Genomic DNA, 22,373 nt, shown 5'->3' with positions numbered 1-22,373 from the left:
AGTGGAGGTTATCACTCAAGCGGACAAAAAAAAGCTTCAACAATTTTTTCTCCAAACTCTTGGCGGCCATGAAACGTTCAATAAGAAGAAATGTACGGATGCACGGATAAATAGTCATAACGACATATTTTTCCAATCTTGCAACAGTAACAGTAGTGCAAAATTATTTTTTGTTGAAGGATGCAAGAATTTTTTAGAAAACTTATACATTCTTAAAGGTTACAAGTCTCTATATAAATACATATATGCCCACATGAATATCTGTTTCGTTTTATGTCATCATGTTGTGAGATTTAATGACATTGGAAACATCTCTAGTCACATCTAATATTATTCCTTATATTACTTCATTGGCTTGCCTTATTCCTCATGCTCGCTTTGCTCCATCCAGCATTTTATGCCAATGTCTAAGCAAAGTCTAAACTTGTCATTTATGTCAAATCTAAAAAAAAAAAAAAAAAAAAAACGAAGAAGCAAAATATTAAATAAAGATTAACAATGGCTGTTTGTTCTCTTCATTCTTCTTCTTAACCTCGATGTGATTGATGGCTGCTACCAGAATCACGCAAAGATCTAAAAGATGTAAATAAATGTCAAAGAGGAAAAAAGTTCCATCTTTAATATGTTGAATGTCTTTTAGAAAAGTGCTTTATTGGTTTCAATAATTAATCTACAAATCGTTTATTTACAGTAGAATGCTTTCTAGGTTAGGTTTTATAGGTTTTGAAATTATGTTATGAATTTTTTATTATTAACTCTTGTCCGATTTTATGACTTGTATAGTGTTTTCTTTCTCTTCTCACAAGAATGAATAAAAATTTTTATGTGTTTGTATAGCAAAACTACATAATTATCACATATTATAAAAAGTCCGAATTTAGGAAGCATACGGTCTGCATAAGACGTTTCTTTGCTCACTCGTTTTTAGATCGCTTCTCTTAACTCTCCGTTGAGACTGCTTTCCTTATCAGTTTGTCCGCTCACCCAATTCATTCGATTCATTCAATTGCTTAATTCGCATCAATGCGCATCAATGCGCATCAATGTATTCCCGGCAATAGGAACGTTGCCAAAGGTAAGTAAAGAGATATGCCGCAAAGAGTTCTTATTTTTAAGGAAGAGTCATTTTTTCAATAGTCACGCAACTGTTGCCATCGGTACTATGTACGTAATAAATAGTAGCTAGGCTAACGGCATTCTATAAACTGAGCTGTACTGATATGACGCAATGGGCACTGGACATCGAGGGGTTAAGCAGAAAAGGCCGAAATTGTTTGGAAAATCCATTTAGAAATCGAACTACATATATGCGGCGTATGCTAATGCTTATCACTTTATAAAACAATCTTTAGATTTCATGAGAGTCAGAGTCTTACGAAGCTCCAGTTTTGTTGTGCAAGCTGCAAGCAACTCTCCACGCAGATGCCTGATAACTATGATCACTGCAGAATCGCGAAGACATGAAATTGTAACGTTGTGATATGATACAAGCGTCGCACAGAGGGTAGAGCAAAATATATACATTTGTTTTGAAAGTGATAAGTCCTTTTAAATAACGTTGAGACGTTGAGACTTTGCATTACTTTCCATTTGCTCGCACGTAGGAATAACGCCTGTTAAGCCCGTGTGCACAGGCTCAAATTGCAATTCAATAGAGTTTAGTTTGATCTTGGTTATAGTGAGAGCTAAGTCGCTTGGGTACACACTCACTAGGCTGCGATCGTTACGGTATTACACGAATAGTGAACATCCTCTGAGCGATTAGTCATGTATTATAAAAAAAGAAGAATAAATCATCGCAAGTGCCAAGCGGTAAGCACAATCACGTGCAGCTGCCGACGAATGGCGCAGATTTTCTCATAATTGCTCTTAATACCGAATTAATCCAAGAGGAAAAACGTAAATTGTTCTCATTACTTTAGAGGAATTATTTCGTTTAGATCACGTTCACTATCGGGATGATTTTGTTCAAGCGGCTTATCAAAACAGTTACGGGTTTTTCGCTATATTGCGAGCGAAATCATCAAACGGCATAGTTGGAATTTTTCAGCAGACGAAGTAAACGAAGTAACTTAAATTTACGCTATCACGATCGCCAAGCAAAGTTTTTACGGCCACAGTAGTGGTTTCAGTAGGTAAATCGGCGGTCGCGAATAGCTTGACAACAAGGAGGGGAGCAGTAGTCACATTCTCGTACGCTTCAGAGAGTATGTGTGCGCGAGGATGTGGCTTGTTAACATTCTGCTTATGGTAAAAATTCAAAGGAGATACTTGCACGCCATTTGCAGGTTGAAAATGCGCTAAATCGGGTAAAGGGCACGTGTGGATTGAAAGCGACTTTGATTCTTTAAGGTCACAAATCGCAAACAATGAAAGATAGAAATTTGATTTTTGAAAAACGTTACAATTTGTGCTCAGCTATAAAAAGACAAACTCGTCCTCAACGCTTTTAAAAGGTTATAAGAGATTAAGTTTTCATTTTTTATTTTCTTTTATGTTTTCTGCTTATCACTCGCACCGTAATAACAAGGCGGAATATAGAAAATTAATCTGCCCATTCCTCACAAGAGGATACATTGTTTGTCTAAATGTGAAGGCAATATCGGCCACCTCGTGAAAAAGTTCAAAATGATGAAATTTCGTTTCTTTTTTTTTGAATTTTATCCCTCGTAAATTTTGTTAGTTAGTTAGTGTTTGAGTAAAGATTTTACGAATCCTTCATACTGATCGAGTGACAGTAGCTTGCAATGCCAATTTTATTTGACCTTATCACGCTGCGGTATGATAAACTAAACGTTGAGGGCTTTTAAAGGTTCGGTCTCAGCCGAACTTGTTTCGCATTACACACTTCCGACATTTAGTCCCCAATACGCTTTAAAGCTAAGAGAAATGTATTTTTGATAAAATTATAGAAAAAAAAAGGAAAAAAAAAAAAAATGAAATAAAAAGGCAGTTTCTTGGCCGCACCCTTTTTCCTCCAATAACAGTTTATGTTATTTAAACTCATTAATTACATTTTTGTGCTTGATGCAGTTTTTGGTTTTGTTGTTTTTTTTTTTTTTTTCTTTCAATTAATTAATTGGATTTTTATGACATCATTGTACAGTTGTTAATGTCATCTTTCATCAGCGTTGAATCGACGCCGAGAGACAGGCGAACATGATTTAATTGCAATTTACCCACGAGTATTTATCGCGTAGTCATTAATTTACTTTTGCTTAAGATATGTCGCGCCAAACGATGACAAGCGACTTTTGTTTTTTTTTTTGCTTTTTCTTTAATAATTTCGTAAGCTGGCGACACTTTTTCATAATAAATACGGAGGTTTATCGTTATTATTATTAAAGTTCCTTTCCCTTTTACATTTTGCGCATATGATTTATTCAAGGCTGTTTGCTTTAAAATAATTTAAAAAAAAAAAAAAAAAAAAAAAAAAAAAAAAAAAAAAAAAAAAAAAAGTAATGAAGTAATTTTGTCCGTTGGTCTGATTTAAGAGAAAAATCGTGTGTGCCGACGAATTAGCTTAAAACGAAAGCTTGCCCAAAGCTCAGCCGTCTTGTTTCTCCATAATCTCTACAGGAATCCATCTGCATTTCTTCTCGTTCTCAAAAAATTCGGCTATCAAAAATTCGTGTAAAAAAAGATATTGTCTAAGCAAAAAAATAGTAGTAGATTTGTTGCAGACCTAGAAAAGCCCCTGAAAAGTGCAAGTGTAAACAATATTAAAGAATTCTTGTTAGACTTTACTTAAAAATTTATTTCGTCTTTAAATATTTTAATTCATTAAAGAAGGTAAAGGTAAATTATACCTTAAAAAGCCAAACTACATTGCGTAAAAAATACATTGTCATATCACTCTATACATAATTCGGGGAATCCCACTCATACACGCATATAATCGACATAAATTAATTGAATTGTGAAACGCTTTTGCCTCTTCTCGAGCTATTTCAATCAGTCCAATCCTTGCGAGCTTATAACTTTTTTTACTTTTGGCTGATTTGATTGCAATTCTGTTTTGCTAACCAATTTCTGAAAGCTTTCCCTCTGGCTAATAATTTTCTCATTTTCTTCTATTTTAATTCTGATACTCATTGATTGTGAAATTTATCTTAAATTTTTTCTTAGCTGAGTTGCACGAGGCATTATGTTTATGGATAAATTTCGAAAGGATTAGTAAACTTTTTACTATATTTACATGAGAAGCGAACAGAAAATACAAATGAGAAAAATTTGTTCAACGATTATTCAATGTTGAGCAGTCGTCAATAAAGTCGCTTAAGGGTTATTCATTGTTTACCACTCGCCGAGGATTTACTTGTTATTGATCACTCGTTAAAGGGTTATTTACTATTGACCATTCACCGGGGGGGTTATTTCTTGTTGGTCAATGAGCGAGTAGACCTGTTTGATAAGATTGATTGCCATCGATTACCATTTGAGATGTTCTGATCTCTTTCCTTAGATTCGGTATAAGAGAGGTACGGAAGAAAGACGTATGGGTACTATTTTTATTTTTCGTAGAATTATTTATGCTTTTAATAAAAAAGAAGTATACAAGTACAATTAAATCGCTTACCGACACCAACATACAACATACAACTCTTCAGGGACGTAGAATGAAATTAAAAGAAATATTTTTTTATACATTTGTTCATTCATTTTTAATTATTACCTCTGAATATATGAAAAGGTAATAGTAATATGTACTATGCATCGGAAATTTGGCAGAGAATCGTTTAAATTCTGAAATTAGTGAAAATGAAACGCTTTATGTGGGGCTTTCCCCTTCGAGACCCAGATTTGGCAATCTATAGCCTTACAGCAGCGTACGTAAAATGGGACTGTCATCTACGGCATTCAGGGCATCAAATCTTTAGTATGATGTCTGCCATTTTACAACGTGGATCGTTTAGCAAATTCGCTAAAACTGTGAAAATAGTGAAAGCTTACTGGGTTTTGACCTTTACGGGCCGTCCGTCTGAGCGCACTTTAGGCAAGAGTATGAAAGAAATTTCAAGACACCGTATTTGGAACAAATTGGTTAAGGGTCACGCAGCGATGAACTGTATGCGCGACCGAAAGTGTTAGTGAAAGTATCGAAGAGGATCTAAATTTGCCTATTACACGGCTCGTACAGCATTTGGCAAAGAATTGCGTCTCCAACCTGACAAAATTCAATTAACATAAGAAGTAATTGAAATTGGCTGAGCACGCAATGCGTTGGCGATTACTCGAACAACTCCGTTTGGATCACGACTTGACGCATGGTTTCTTTGTTTCTTCGCGCGACAATGGAAATCTCAACAAGCAAAACTGTCAGGGGGGGGACTGGTGCAGTGGAGATCCGCAAGTGAAGGTTGAACAACCGTTGAATACCCAAAAAGCCACTGTATAGTGTGGAATTTGTGTTGGTTTGGTGGCGATGTGGATCCTAGTCATCGAAACCCACCTGAGACGTCATGTGGAGGACATTTGAATTATGCTGTTCTTCGGAAGTGATGGCGAATCATCAAAAAAATTTGATCCAAATGTCCAGCAGAAGTGTGCTTCATTTACACTTACATTCGGAACTACAAAATGGACAGCCTTATATAAGGCACTGTAAAATAACTGAAATTAATTGAAGGCACAATCGAAAGATGAAAAAAGAGAAAAAATTAAAAAAATACATTTTTTCTCCTACATTTTTCTAATATCTTAATTTATTGGTCATTGAATTGGAAAAATTTTAAAAATTTTCATCAGTTTTCTCACTCACGTCCTTCCCTCCTCCTAAAGTCGAACTATTTATAAATCGTAATTAATTAAATTGTTAATAGTATGGCGGCTATAGTTAACTCTTTCGCACGCCACCTGATGTTATGGTTGTAAACGTCTTTCTATAATTGGAAATGGATCTTTTTTTGTTTTTTTTATTACTGTTGTTTTTAGTAATTTCTAAGCAAAATTAATTAAAACGTTTGAAGGAAAAAAACGCTCGTTTTATTGCTTCACGTCCTCGTGAGGCAATAACAAAAAAAAAAAAAAAAAAAAAAAAAAAAAAAAAAAAAAAACATTAAAGAAAATGTGGCATTTGTCTTGTTGTAAAAGTCAGTCGAGTTAGTTAATTATTTATTTATTTTTTTTTGTTTATTTTTTGTTTTCTTGTTTTTGTTGCTTTAGTTTTTTTCATTTTTAGGGTATACTAAGTGTGCGAAATGTTTGTGACATGTAGATGATTATTGTGTAGAAGGTTCCTTAGTTTCTCGTTTTCGTTTCTTGCAATTGTCAAACGCCTCAGAATCGTATTCCCACAGGTGATCTTAAATTGATCCTTTTGCACTTTTTTTTTTTTTTTTGTAAGTTAAAATCAAAAAATCCACGATAAACGAAAATTAACTTTGCCACTATTTATGTCATGTTGTTATTGTAAGCAAATGAATAGATGGAGTATTACTAATTCAAGGTCACCACTTTGAAACTATTTTCTTTCTCGCTAAGTCGAATCGTATAAATTGTCTCGTGAGTTCGCGAAAAATTTGCGAAAGCTTCAAGACAAAACATTGCACTCAGCAATTTGCTTGTAATCGGATACAATTTTTTGTTGAGTCTGAGTTGGCAAATTTGTAGTCTCCGTCTGTATATCCCTCCACCTGTCGAACTATTAAGCTAATGCTTACAGAAATATAAAATCTGGTCTATAAAAATTAAAAAAATTGATCAAAAGAAGAAAATTGTATAAATCGGTTTAAATCGGCAAAACAGTTAGCAAAGGTAACTAACTGATCGTTGATAATTGATTTCTTTTATTTCAAAATTTAAGAGCTTATAGCGCAAACCTCTTAAGTTTATTGTATACTGCTTCTTAATAAAATAATCGTAACAAGTTTTAACGATCACCTAAATCGCGCAGACCTTTCTTTTTTATTACAGTTAGACTTCCAGCTCAAATATAGACCGAAGCAGTTAAGAGGTTTTCTATAAATGAAATTACCATAGAATAGTAATGACATTCTCTTCGTGCGCTCGTTGCATATACTGGATCCATAAATGAGTTCCTTGGATTGAAATTTGTCGTTTTATAAAAATCGATTTGTTGCGCTTCAATGTGTGTATGTGCAATTTTGACTTTGATGCTTAGAAGATTTATGTTTCAGTTGCTCATAAGTGTGTATCAAAGCGAAAAGGGATGAATGTCAGGAAGGAGCATTTGTGGCATTGTATGTTTTTCTTCGAAAATTCTTGGTAGATCAGCGCTTCTGCAAAGTTAAATATGTGCGACAATAAGCCGACGACTATTTCACCGCGGATTGGCGAGTTTCCTATCGTGAGAGCACGCGCAAGTTACCGGGTAAAAGGCAAAGTGTACAAGCCATAGATAAAAGTAATGATGATTAACAAGTGATGATAACAAGTACATTTTTAATAAATTTGAATTTTATTAAAAATTATCGGGAACTTATTTGTAGACCTAAGATAGTCGAATGGTATAAACTTGTGGATACCATGCGTTCGAGAATTTTTAAATCAATGAACTTAAGGTATTTTCTTTTTATTAGAAAATGCGTAGGTAGAGGGTGATGCTTAGTTTTCTTAATTATAGTGGAATGGCAGAATGCTTACATAGCACATTACTTTTATAATTTAGATGAAATATGTCTCTTTTAGTTGGACGCAATAATAGCTACTAACCGATATATTTATAAATTTTATACACAATTTTGTTTTTACACCCAACACCGGAGCCTGGAGATATATTAATTTTGTCAGAAGGTTTGCAACGTGCAGAAGGAAGTTTCAGATACTCCATAAAGTATATGTATTCTTGGTTAGCGTCAAAATCTGAATCGACCTTAGAAAATTCCGTCTGTCCGTCGGCCATCTGCCCATCTGTGGCTTGTCAACATCAAGATATTGCTTACAAATTTACAAATGACACGCCTACAACACCCACACGCCTAAATAACAAAAACTGCGAACATCTTCGCTATCCGTGTTTTTTGCCTCTTTCTATTTAGTTATTCTGCTTTTTTTTAGTCGGGGATGAGTATAGAAGATTCGGTCACGACAAAATATAGTTTTCTTACTAGTTTTTTTTTTTTTGTTTTTTTTTCTTAACATCGGCGACAGTATCATTAGTCGAATATGTAATGAACATTTATGAACCATTTTGTTGTAACCATAAATGATTTATGATTGACTGACTGCTTAACTAACTGCCTAGCAAACTGACAATCAATGAAGCGCGTAACTAATGTATAATAATAATAATGATAACAACAAAAAGAACATAAGTCACGGTATATACCGTTATAATCAATTAAAGGAGCACAGATTGCAACGACGATAAATCTAAACAATTCAAGCGAAAAGAAAAAAAAATTCCCGCGTACAGAAATTTATAGAATAATAAATGATTAAAAAAAAACATATTAAATCTTGAGAAAGAGAGAGAAGAGCGTTCGAAAAACGAATAGCTGTCTATGTATGTATGTATGTATGTATGAATGTACGTATGGTATACATTCCATTCTATATATTCTAAGCTAACTTCTGTTTGGCGTGAGTATGTGTAAATTGTTTAGTCTCTTAATCTCAATGAGACTGGAGCAAGGCAAGAATTTGCTTAAGTTTTATGCGTATGTATGTCGACCGAATTTTGCCAAGTATTTGTACCCTACATCACATTTGGTACAAGGATATATTAAGCTAGTACGGGTATTAGTAACGTCCAGAAGGAGTTCGGATTGACCATCTCATATTATCTGCCCGTCCGTCTGTCCATGTATTCTTATGGAAATTACGAACATCATCATATTTTAACCCAAGGATGAACGCTGTTTCGATTCGGTGTTCCAATATCCGAACACAGCTTCTTTCGCGACTAACCTTAAAGGAGGAGACAAAATTTCGAGATGGCAATCGAAAACTGTTTGTGGACTGGGATAAAAGTAGTAGCCATTGGTGGGCTTTATCTTGATGAATCTATTCTTCTTCTTCTTTTTCTGAATATATCCATATTGGATGGGAAAAGAAAAAAAAGAAGCGAATCGAACTAATCGAGATACTTGCGATAAATTTTACCTCTTTGGTGCAATTATTTTATTTTTGTGCCCAACACCAGCCGAGATAGACCCAGCTACGTTCGTTTGTGTGATTTACGAACTGCAGGCTGAACACAACAATATATGTGGACAGACATTAGAAGAAGAGACGGACAGAAAAGCTTAGAACGATTCAGAGAGTTACACGCAGCCAATCGGTATAATGAAAGGTGGATCTATCTTAAGCCCTTTTGGGTTGTACAACTTAATATACCCACGCAAAAACTTAATATATCCTGTTTCACAAGTGATGTAGGGTGTAAAAGAAAAAAAAATTTTTCAGTTCTTCGCGTCTTTAATTATTTGTCATTACCAAGCAATGGTATTTTAATAGATGCCTTGCTACAGACCAGTTATCTCACCAAATAGTTACGACTCATAACATAACGTCTTGAATATTGAGTTTTGTTGTAACTAATTGTTTTCTTCTTTTCGTTTCATTTCAGGTATGTGTTCCGATTTAACTGTTCTTCCTCTTTTGTTTGTTTTTAAACTAAGGCCGACGACGAAACTATTTATTTACTTTGAACTGAATACTGTTTACTTGAAAATCAAGCGAGTCGTACAATTTTTTGCGGACGACGTGAACTGTTAGATACAAGTTCATGCATATAAAGAAAACATTTCAATACATTTATATCCTACACTACAATATCACACAACAATACACCTATGGTATATGAAGTTTATACGAATGTCTGCAAAAACCTGAACGAATAACGGTTGACACATCTTTCACGGCATACAGTAATCAGACTGGCCGTAGAATGCGTGTCCATGTATGATACTTTCACCTTTCGCCTGCAGCTTGAAAGTTTTGAAATATTTCGATGGAATTTGTTGCACTGCGACAGGCTTTGGCTCACACATGAAACTCACCGAAATTTAGTCGCCTTAGTTGCCTCTTCCTATAAAATCGTATTTTCAAAAACGTGTTGTATAAAAAAAAAATCTCAAACTTTCTTTAAGAATATTTAAGAAATAGTTTTCATATATATATGCCAAGGGAATAGGGGCTTCATTCGTTGGGGATAGCACTATTTTTCGAAATCTTTTCCCCGTACTTCCAAGAAAAAAGCTCTTATTGATAAATAAAATTTAACTTTTGGTATTGTATGATTAAACTTGATTAAGCAAAGTGATTCGAACGTTATAAAATACATTTTTCTAGATCGCTGCGCTGCAAAGAGATCTAGAAAATAATCGCGTGTGAAAAATTTAACTCTCTCTCTGTTCAGCAAAAAACGCCTGAAAATAAAGGTGAAATTTAACTGGCAGTTACGTGATTGCTTTTCTATCCCGTTCGACCATTTGTCACATTTGGTAGATTGTAATAAAACCGGCAGTGTAGGGTACTCAATGGTAGCTCTCCTTATTGTAGGGTTTTCATTTATTTTTTCTCCGAAAACCTTTTATTAAAATGTCGCTTGTACTCTTCAATGCCTCACGTGCATTACTTTTTTTTACCTGATCGTGTAGTCAGTACTGACCGATCCAGCTGTGCTCCTCGTTTGTACGCTTTTTTTGTAATATTTTACATTATCCTTCCCGAACAGATAATGCTTATATTTAACTCGGCGACAAACAAGTATGAAAAATTTCACATTCGCTTTCGTTTCGAATACATGCACAAACGCACACACACAAATCTTGTAATTTTCTCATTCCACTTATAACACGTCGAGTAAAGTGAAGCACCTTCCGCAATCTAAATATTGTCGACTACAATCCTAGGATGAGGTACCCGCTTAACAGTTACGTCCTGAGTTTATGAAAGGCGGATCAAAATGGGGGATCTACCCTTCGCTCGCTAATTCCTATTTCTCTTACCTTGGTTTTTGTTCTGTCGTTCTGATTTGTCTGACCGTCCGTTAATCACTGCGTCGTCTCTCCGCTCCTCCCCACTCCTGCTTTAAAATGTGCGGTCATTCGTCCGTTTTCTCTATCTGCTTATTCGTAAGGCCGTAAGTGCTTTTATCTAATTATCAGTTCGCAGTCTTTGTCCTTTGTAGGTTCTTTCCGCTTCATCATCCGTCTGTCCTTATTGTTTATTTACTCATCCGCTCCTAAGCGTGTACCGCTATTTTTTCTTTCGTTTCTTCTTCGATGTATTGATGTGTATCTACTCGTTAGTATTTTTGGCTGTTAGTCTATTTCACCATTTGATCACATTTCACGATTAGTCTTTACGATCCTTAGTCTACCCATTTGTTAATGAGCTTATACATTAGCCTGTCTGCCCGTCTGTGTGCCCGTCGTCGTAAGTAAAAAAAAAAAGTAAACATAAACTGTTCATGTCAGAAGAGAGAAAAATTGTTTTTCATTTTGACATTAAATTGAATAAAAGAGGAAAAGTTCAGATTAACTTTTAAAAAATACGAGCGAAAGACTTAAGGCGCAAACGTATTTAAAAAGTGACGAAGAAGAGAGAAGGAAAAGGAAAACGAAAACGAAAAAAAACAAACAGCGCTGAAAGTTGCGTCTGTTGGTGTGTGTATGTGTGTATGAAAAGAAAATAAATTGCTTATTATAAAAAAGCTTTAGCAACGAAACGAACAACCATAATAAATTATGGCTCTATTTCCTTCATCATCGCGGCCGCGAACTTTAATGGAACAACTATTGGCGCGTAAAATAGAGGCAGCTGCCGCGGCCGCAGCAGCGTCAGCATCGGCATCAGCTCACGAGTTGCCTGGCCCAAGTGGTGGCAGTCGTTTGAGGCGTACGGATTCTTTGGATTCGACCAGCAGCATTGGGTCATTGGGGTCAATAGTATTGGGCGATGATGTCTGCCGCTGTGATGACTGCCTGCTGGGCATTGTCGACTTATATGTGATTAGCAGTGAGGCGGCCAGGATAAAGGTAAGCTCGCTCGCACAGACGCATATATATTTATATATATATATATATATATATATATATATATATATATTTCTGAATGTATGTTTATATATAAATAAAAATTGAAAGACAGAGCAAACGATCAAGTAACGGAGCAACAGAGTAACAGACATCTTGTTAATTACTTACTAATTAGTTATGTTATTGTTGTTGTTTACAATTTGGCCTTTCCTTGAAAAACTGGCAGCAGCTGGTGCTGCTGGTGTTGCTGGTGTTCAGTTGTTAAAATTTCTGACACTCTACTAACTAACACAGTGGGTGATCATTAATCATACGAACACCTTTAAAAAAAAAAATAAATAAATATAAAAAAAAAAAAAAGAAAACAAAAATTTAAAATTAAAATCAAAGAGAAGAGAAGGAGAGATAAATATACAGAGATAAAGAAAGAGAGGGATAGTAGAGAGAGGAGAGTAAAGACATTTATAAATGGTTAGCCTCTTTAGTAAAGAATATGTGGAGGCATTTAGACTATGGCTAAGCAAATACTATGATTTATTGCTTAGTTGAGGTTATGTTTAGTGTGGGTAGTTAACATATTTTTCTCTTTTTAATTTTTTTTTTTTTTTTTTTTTTTTTTTTTTCTTATGTTAGGTTGTTATTGTCATCGTTGTCTTGCCTTTTGATATATACTTTGAAAACGAGTAGAGTGAAAACGAAGTGGGTGGATTTACATGTTAAAGAAAATGTTAAATTTGACTTTTCCTTTACAGCGACCATTAACAACATTAGTCACTCCTTCGTAAGATTGTAAAAAATATTTAAAAAAAAAAAAACAAAAAAACAAAAAAAAAAAAAAATATCAAATATTTTTATTTCCTTAAAACGTTTTAGAATAAATGGGAAGAGAAAAAGTGCTCTTATAGATAGATAATTGCTTAAATTCCCACCAGCAGTAAACAGCAATAGCAAATAACTCTCACCATGACCACTAACCACGAACGAATCATATAACCGCAGCAGCAGCATAAATTTATTGATCATACTAAGCAGAAGTTATAGGCATTTCGTTACCTAACTGACTTCTGAGTGTGCGCATGGGAAATTTACATATATTTGAGCGCATACATAGAAAATATTCAAATGACCACCTACAGCTTGAACAGATTCCTGTCGTTTCCTTGGTGGCTGGCTGCTCTTAATAAATCGTAAATTGTTTGTTACTTTTTCGTTTTTCGTTTTTTATTTATTTACTTACCATTTTTATTTTTTTTTTATTTTTATTTTTTTTTTTGCATTTACGGTTTTTACACAAAAATTTAAACATTTTCATTTCGTATCCCGTCCGTCCGGCCGTTTGCCTGTGTTGACGGCAGTCAAATAAAATTTGGCACCATACAGTTTTTTCACTTTAACCAACCATTGGTGAATTCATTGGTTTAACATTTGCCCAAATCGTTATCAATTTATGCATTATTATCATACAAGCATATATACGTATGCATTACGTATGCATACATATATACATAACCATACGTATGCATATGCTAAACTAAATACACTTGTGCGCACTCAAACACTTGCATGCCGACTTCCATCAGTAACACCTTTACTCACACCACAGATGAAATTGCGTTTATTAAGTATTTCTGTGTTGCAATGTTGTTTTTGTTGTTGTATTTTATTTAGAAAAGAAAAGAAAAAAAGCGGTATAAATAAGTTGTTAAGTCGGCCCAAAAGATAATTTCGTCTTTTTTCCTCTTTCATATAACACACATACGTATTCGGCAATTGAATTAATTTCTATCACTTTTATTCCCTACGCCATTGGTAATATAAAGGTATATTAAACGTGTGCGGGCGTATGTAACACTCAGAAGAGCTTAACATAGCTAATCATCGCTAAACATCGCTAATTGATAGAATTTCGGACCGGAAAAACTTGGAACAGGTGGGGTAATCTTTTCAACCTCCGCACACACGTTCCAACGAAAATTGAATCTTTCCGTAAATAGAGTTAGTTTATGGTGACAATTGCTTCATAATAACAAATTGACATAGAGGTCAACCTTGCCGAATTTGGACGACGTAGTTCCATTTTTGGGATAACATCACCAACGTTAGGATGCTTAACGAATACAAGACCTATGTGCCAAAAACCTCTAATTATTAATGTATTCTGATATTGGCCCATAGTAACAATTTGGCAAAATAAACTAACCGGAGCGGAAATTGGATCATATGGGTCTATTTTTTTTAGACCCCACCATCTATAGGGGTTATTATATAAAGCAAGGGCTTATATAAATTTGAATTACACCACGTGATGTTCTGTGGCAATTTCTCATAGGCGGGTTTTCATGGGAAGTACGTCTTCACATGAAAATGATATGTTGAGCCCTTTGCCCATCAATTGTGGCGAAAATTAAAGCAAAAAAAGAAAGAAGAAAAGAAAGTTGCTTAGCCTGACTATGAAATACCCTCCTACCTACTGCTACGCTTTATATAAGGCATTGTATCCCATTTCTTAAGCTTATCAAAACACGAACTGATCTGCTTCAAATTTAGCGAACTCAATTTTATAATCGACGATATCACTTAAACATATTTCTCATTTTTATCATAAAACACCAAAAATTACTTTTTGTCGCAATGTGAAGGTTTGCTTTTCACAACGAGCTTCACATGGAATGGAGTCCAGATAATAGGCTTACGGGACCCAAAATTTGGTGCAGTTAACTTTTACGTACAAATCACTACCTCGGACAGTATCCGTTAAATTGCTCCTGCCTATCCATGATTTTCACATCAATTTTTTACTCAGTGATTTTTATGGAGAAATTTCAAAAATTTTGAATTTTAAGGCATCATATGGTTAGTGGTCGTAAAATTGATTCGATCCAATTCATATTCAATGAAGCTCAGCTGTGGGCCAGTGGGTGAAATTTCCTTAAAATATCTCAAAAATCGCTTGAAAATACTGAATCGCTTTTGTTATGAGTACAGGGTTGAATGGAATGATTTATTAAACGATTTGCTAGCAAAATTTTGATGCCTTTCGAAACTTCTAGAGACGGTAGTCGAGTGTAGCAAAATGATATGGATAAACGTTATGGTTACTGTGTATTGACAAAGTCAAGTTACTGTCACGCATTGCTTCAAAACAAAAAAAAAGAAGCGTTCATGAGAAGAAAACCATTCGATCCTCCACTTGTCGCTCAGCCTGTATTTGATCTGCTTGTGGCTTTCTCTACGCCACTGCCCACGTAGAAGAGAGCACAGCAGGCTAGCTCTTCGTGAGTTTGTAACGGTTTTCTCTCTTTCTTTTCTTTTTAAACCTCGTAACCCTGTGTTTATGTAAACATCGAGCATGCTTCGGTTTCGCTGGATGCGAAGTTATCTTCCAATTGCGAGAATTTGTTGCTCATCGGTTTTAGAATTCTTTAACGCTCTACCCCCGTCCGTTGCTTTCCGCAACGCTACTCTATTATCTTGGAGGTCAACTGCAATGTGGCTGAGAATTTATGATTGAATTTTTTTCGCATGGTTGCTTTCGTCGCATCACGTTGTGCAGTATTATCCCAAAAAAAAAAATATTTGATCTCTCCTTGTCTTTGCCTCTTTTCGCTCAAGCTCATACCAATTTTCTTATTATGTCAATGTTTTCCTTAATCAGCACAAACGATTCCCTGGCTTGATCCTTTGCAGCTCGCTTCATGAAAATGGAAATCATGGAAATCAACCAGATTTTCCGAATATACGAGGCTTCAATACCTCGAAATCATCACAGCTTTTGAAATATTTTCATATAAAAAGTTCTCACCTTACGCTGAGCATCAAAATTCATCGTCAACATTTCGAAATAATGAAACAAATGATAATAAGACGAAAGATATTAATTCAAGTTGTTGCAGAAAGCAGGAAAGCATCAAGCACACCTGTATTACACTTAACGGCTAAGGTGAGGTTTATCTCGTCTCAACACTTACTCCTCGACACATGTGTCTTTATAATTTAAATGCAATTTTTGCTGGTAAAAAGTATGCTTTATAAGGCGCAGAAAGTCTTTATTTAGTTGGTTTTTGTTTAGTGGTAATTAGTCTTTATATAAACTTATACAGGCACGGAGATATAAAGGCATACAGGCGTATGCGAACATACGCATATACGTATATAACATATAACACTTGATGGTAGACAGTAATTAGCGTTCGATAAGAAGAAAAGGACAACCGTAACGTGTTTTTTCGCTGGCCCGCATACTCAATAATTGACAAGTGTTTTAATACCATGACTATAAGTAGATAAGTGTTTGAATGAGTATATAAAAGTATGCGTAAAAGGCCTTTTAGCGCATACATATGTATATGCAAGTGCTTGTATAGATAATTTATCTAACGCTTTCATGTGTCATTTAATATCTTAATGAATTATGACAGATGCAATTGTCATAATTATATAATTAGCAAGTCTTTCATTTTCACTATCTCTCTTTTTCTACCTTTCTGTCTCGCTGTTCTCTTCACTTTCTCGGCGGCGGGATAAAGAAACCATTTTTCTCTTAAGCAATATTATTGTTATTGGTCCGAAAAGTCATAAGGAAACTTTACAAAGAAAATTTTGCAAATATCTTCTGCGACATTTATCTACAACCGCCTACAAGCCTCAAAGGCTACATATGGGAAAAACAGAAGCCAAAAAATCCTATAAGACTTTAGACAAGTGAAACATAATATATAGTTAAATTTGGTTATCTAAGAAGACGGCCAGGCCTTACGAGGACAAAATTCATTTCTCCATTTATTCATTGCTTCAAGCAGCACACGTACATGTGTGTGATATTTGTTACTTTACTTAACTAATGGTGGAGCAGGTGACGAGCGAGGTATTTCACATTCGTTTTAAAGCGAGTCATATTTATTCTCCTACCCGTTGGCGTTCCGTCTGCACGACCTGTGTTATCTTAATTGTTGTACAATGTTGCCAGCGTTTCTATTGTTATCCGGCATAAACAGGCTTGTAAGAGCTTTTAAATGTTTTTCCACAGATTATCGGCTAAGTACGAATGTGTGTGTGTGTGTGTGTGTTTTTTATCTTTTCTATTATAAGGTTTTTTTACATCCTGCACCACTTGTGGTATAAGGGTATGATAAGTTTGTGCGGATGTATGCAACACCCAGTACCGAAAATGACTTGAGATAAACTCATCTTTTTTTTTTTATGCCGATTTAATCAGAACCGCTTTCTGAATCAATCTATACGTGCCTTGTCATAAGGACGAACGCTATCGATAATGGTTCGAATCGGACCATTTAATATCTTATTTTGATGTCGGTCAGCCTGTATGCGAAAGTGTAAAGAGATCGATGTCAACAGGAGGCATTAAAGGTCACTGCACGTTATTCTGCTTTAAGCTGGAAGAGAATGCAACCGAGGGTAGTGAAACGATTACAGTTACCTTGGGAGGAAAATACAGTAAGCTATGGAAGCAATTAGAAAGCATTTTACGAGAGGTCGTGTAAGAAACCGCTGTGGGGCTGGTTTTGGTGGGACTGGAAAGGAATCATCAATTGCGAACTGTTACAGCCGGCCGATGTCAAACCCAACAAATAAAATTAAGTGACGTTCTTAAGGAGAACAGACCATTTACAGGACTTTACTTCATGACAACATGACGTAACTTTGCCATCTGTAGCAAGAGCAACGCAGCAAGAGAGCTTTAACGTTCGCAAAAAACGTCTTTTCTTTTTAATATGAAGGCGGATCGAGATCGTCGTCGCCATCTAGCGGGTGTGCGTTCGATCGCTAAGTGTTACACTTGTACCGATTGAGTGCTTAATAAAACAAACTGTACAGAAATTAAGACTTGAACCCGCGGACCTCTACTTCTCTTGGCCAGTTCGTAGAATGGCACTGTTAACTCGCTAGCTTCGGGAAGAAAATGAACAGTGGATATGCGCCGATATGTAATCTTGAAATCAGTCTCACTTTTGTGCGTTGTGCTGTGCTCCAAACCATTGTGAGGACACGCTATCAATAACAACTGATGCAATTGGGACAAAAAAAGGGCAATATGTGACGCAATATGGCCAAATGTTATGACATTGTAACATTTCGGTACGATGCGTGAGGCCTGCCCTCGGACGGAAGGAAGGAAGGAAGGAAGGTTCTGCTTTCTTTTGTTGTCCTTCCATATGGCACGGGAAGTTAGATTTTCGATTGCTTGAATTTTACTAAAAAAATCGGCCAACACCTCTTCACACATCTAATAGTTGAAGAACGAGATAAATCGGCGAAGAAGCTTTGCTTATTTGTTAGCCTTCTTTGCTCTTATCAATGGGCAAATGAAATACATTACTTTTTTAGTAGTAAGAAGAAGAATTTTTGAGTTCAGTTAAAATAAATAAGATCGCTATACCCTACATCACTTCGCTTCGTTAATAATAGAATAAAGATTGTACAGTGTGTTTATGTAAATGCATAGTTTCCATGAAGGACCTCATACCCAAAAATGTTGAAAGGTCAAAGTGGTCTAAATTTGGTAAACTTATTTTACTACTTAGTCGCAGATTTTATTATTTTCCAGTTGCATCTTCCATCACAACAAAGCATAAATTAGGCTGTGTCGCCCTGGAAGGCTATGCCTGAGAGTCCCTATATGTGATGCGGCCTAAACAATAAATCAATTTAATAAAAATTCACTGTGGTTGATTTACTAACGGCAAATTTTCATTACTAAATATCGAAAATTGGACTCTTTTTTGGCATATAAAGTCCTTTTACACCCATCCCACCGAAGGATGAGAGATATATTCATTTTGTTACGTTTGCAACGCTCAGAAGGACGCATCAGGGACCCCACAAAGTATACGTATTCCTGATCAACATCACATTCTATTCAATCGATATAAGCGTCTTCGCCTATCCGTCTGTTGTAAACATCCGCCTGACAGCAAAAATGAACCTATCCACTTCAAATTTTGCAGACACATTGGAACTTCTTATGCACGGGTTTGTATTGAACATAGTCCAAACCGGTCAAAAGACACGCCTCCAGTACTATGTTCCCTGAGAACACCTTTGTTTTTCAAAAAGTATGAAAATTGTTTTTTTTTTCGTTACTCATAACCTTAAGTAGATAAATGTACAAAAATTTAAACGCAGGCGACGCTGTGGTGTCTATCCAAAAATAAAAAAAATTGACCACACCTACCCTAAGGCGCAAAAACAAACTCCACAAGCCCCAGGAAGTATATAAATTTTCGCCCAGTTTTACATTTCGAATGCACCCAAGCATGTCCGCCTGTTTCTCTGTCCACCTGTGTGTCTAAGTCAAGTTTTAAAAATTACAATAATTTTTTTTATAATGACTTGGGGTAGTGGTAGGAAATGATAGGAGTACGGGGTGGGCCAATTTCGACTCTTTTAGCGTTAGTCCTTGAGCTAAAACACTACTGTGTACCAAATTTCATTAATATACCTTAAAAAACCGCGCCTTGTAAGTTGAATACAGGACAGAGGGATGGACAGACAAACTTACAGAAACACATTCCGAAATAATCGGCGTAATAAGAAGTGGGGTCTGCCTCAACTAGTTCTGGGTGTTGCATAAACCCGCACAAACTTAATACGCCCTTGCACCACAAGTGAAAATGTAGAACTAAAGAACATACGCCTTTTTCCCTCTAAAACCTAAGAGATAGGAAATCATTATTATAAAAAAGTTATGAAATAATTAAAAAAGAATATCAATAAAAGTGACATGAATATTAAATAAGAAAGCTATACGAACTACCCTCATGAGAAAGAGAAGAAGGCAAAACGGTCCGAAAATAGATTCGCCAGGACAGTTTTAAAGAAAACGTCCCATAACCGCTTTTTTTGTTTGATGGCTGCCACTAGTTTAATGTTTAGTGCAAGGCACAAGGATGTGGCCAAATAAAATTTTGCAACTCTCTGCACTCCAACTGACAGACAACTGTTATAAAAACTAATGGGAATTATGTGCAAATCACTAAAGGGCATAAATAGTGGTTCCTCGTCGCCAATTCATTATTAAGCTCATCATCTCCTTTATATGAAATTTAAAAAATGATTAATTTTAGCCGTAAGAACGATGACTGCTTGGAAAAGACTTGCATGAAAGCGATTGCAAGACGTCGACTTATGTAATTTAGTTCGTTCGATTTTTTTGTGCAACATGATGTTCTCTTAACAGGTTTTCTTCAGTAATGACTAACCAGGCATATTCTCTTTTTGATTATATAAAGTCTTAGTTTTCATAAAGAGGATCTAAAAATGTACCTTGTTACTCTAAATGTAACGGAAAAAAAACTATTGATTCCTCATGAATATGCCAAAAAGACTTGCAAAGAACACGCCTACAATTGTACGTGCAACAAAAACTGTCAACATCTTTGCTTTCTACATAAATTTTAACATTTATTCTAAAGATAGAGAAATTCAGCCACGCCCACTCTGTAGTTCTTTTCCTTCTTTTTTGTCGTTTTAGGGATAAAGCTGATGGGTATAAAAGAGCCAACGGTAAATTCAATGCTAATTTGCAGAACCAACGCTAAATTCTATGCTAATTTGTAGAGCCAACGTTAAATTCTATGCTAATTTGCAGAACCAACGTTGAAAGCTATGCTAATTGCGAAGCCGTCGGTAAATTCTGTATTCTTACTTGTTTTTGTTTTTTCTCTTTTATATAAAATTTATTTTATATAACATCCCTGTTCTCATTTTAAGCAATGGCAAAAACCAACAATGGATTTAAGTTTAGAAATCACTCTTTCATTAAGTGAATTGTATTAGCTCTGTAATAAAGTGTCTACACTAAAGATAAACAGAAAACGAAGCTTTAAGCTTTGCTTAAAGTTTATAATCAAACCTTCTATAATCTTTGCTTCATCATGTAGTGCAAGTACGCAGAAAGAGCTTTAATCCAATACTTGTTATTAAAGAGAAAGAATAATTCGCCTTTGACCGAATTTATTAATTAGCATAGAATTTAACAACGGCTTTGCAATGCAGATCCAATAAAAACGCACACAAAAGTTAATAAGGACATGTGTTAGGATGTTTTTTTTTTTTTTTTCTTTTGAAAACCAAATATAAGACTCAAAAATAGGTAAAATGCTCGAAACTATTGTTGCGTTTTCGCTCTCACTTTTCACATCGTCGTCTTAAATGTATAATCGATTATAACAAAGTGAAGAAAAAATAATTAAATTGTTTTCCCAAATCTTCTCCTTTTACGTTATGTTTTTCTCTGTAGGCATTTTTAACATTTTTTATTTGGGAAAGGGGAAAATTTTCAATCGAAAGGAGAAAAGTGACCAGTTACTGTAAATTTATGAATTATAGATTACGTATTGCCGACATTGCCAGTATTGCCATTATCGTCACCATTATCTGCAATTGTTTTTTCTATACTTGTGTCCTTCTGTAGTGTGAATGCGTGTACATGTAGGTGTTTATGTTTATCTGTTTATATGTAACATTTGTGTATTTGTGTGCAGGTAGGATGTTGGGTGCTAGTTTTTAATATGTTGTATCTAAAAAGCGTTTCTTAAGAAATTGCTATTACTGGACTGGCTCGACGTTTTTCTCTTACATTTGCAAATGAAAGTTTAAATATTTTTCATGTTTACAGTTTCATAAGCATTGTTTTTCTTGTTGTCGCTGTCCGAAGGGTAACAGATGTTAATTTTTTTCAATATTTTTACTGATGGTTTCGAAAAAAGTACAGTTGAGGTTTATGGTCGGGGTTCGTGCAGATAGAGGGACAAATATCTACATATCTGTTCCGTTGGCTACGTATACACGTGTTTTTTTTTCCTTTTTTTTTTTTTTTTTTGCATACAAGCAAATTCGTTTGCTTGCTGCATGTCAAGAATGCCCAGAACTTTATTGGCAAGAAGAAGAAAAATAGGAATGAAACTGAACGATATGATGATAATGAAATTCAAAAATACTATGTATCTCAAAAGATTCTATTATTCAATATTCAATGTGTACGCATATTAGCATGCCTTGCAATCTATTGATAGGTTTAATATAGTCATTGCGCTGTGGTGGGTATAAATAAAAATTCGATTTAGCGACGCATATATAGTCAGGCGGTCATTTTTAGAGATTCGATTGTGCATACATAGCTGAAATTAATGCAAAATTGATTGAAATGAAATTAGAGTTTGTGTAGAAGAATTTTTCGCGCGCGCTCGCTTTACATAAATTCGCCAAATAGCAACAATACACACAAAAACAATGATGCATTCAGCTTTATTCACAAATTTCACTCTGAGCGCTGACATTGTCATGTGCGTGTCGGTGTGCTTGGCGGTGTGCGTTGATATTACTATTGTCCCTTATCGGCTTAGATACGCTTTAAGCGAACTTGAAGATGCCACGAACATAAAAATTGTAAATAAATCATAATAA

General features: G+C 35.2%; 2 protein-coding genes across 2 annotated transcripts in view; both read left to right on the top strand.

Annotated features, from left to right (window-relative positions):
* LOC119639967 (hybrid signal transduction histidine kinase L-like) overlaps positions 1-9,697 on the top strand; it is a 66,826-nt gene extending 57,129 nt beyond the window's left edge. The window contains exon 3 of the mRNA XM_038037728.1: positions 9,533-9,697. Coding sequence (XP_037893656.1) covers positions 9,533-9,550 — 18 coding nt within the window. The 3' untranslated portion in view covers positions 9,551-9,697. The remainder of the gene's footprint in view (positions 1-9,532) is intronic.
* Positions 9,698-11,397: 1,700 nt separating this feature from the next.
* The window catches only part of LOC119639979 (inositol-trisphosphate 3-kinase A-like), a 44,568-nt gene continuing 33,592 nt past the window's right edge, over positions 11,398-22,373 (top strand). Inside the window, exon 1 of the mRNA XM_038037746.1 lies at positions 11,398-11,948. Coding sequence (XP_037893674.1) covers positions 11,658-11,948 — 291 coding nt within the window. The 5' untranslated portion in view covers positions 11,398-11,657. The remainder of the gene's footprint in view (positions 11,949-22,373) is intronic.

This window comes from Glossina fuscipes, unplaced genomic scaffold, assembly GCF_014805625.2.
Source record: "Glossina fuscipes isolate IAEA_lab_2018 unplaced genomic scaffold, Yale_Gfus_2 0, whole genome shotgun sequence".
NCBI classification, from domain to species: domain Eukaryota; kingdom Metazoa; phylum Arthropoda; class Insecta; order Diptera; family Glossinidae; genus Glossina; species Glossina fuscipes.
The sequence above is the reverse complement of the archived record's forward strand: the minus strand, read 5'-3'. Positions and strand labels throughout refer to the sequence as shown.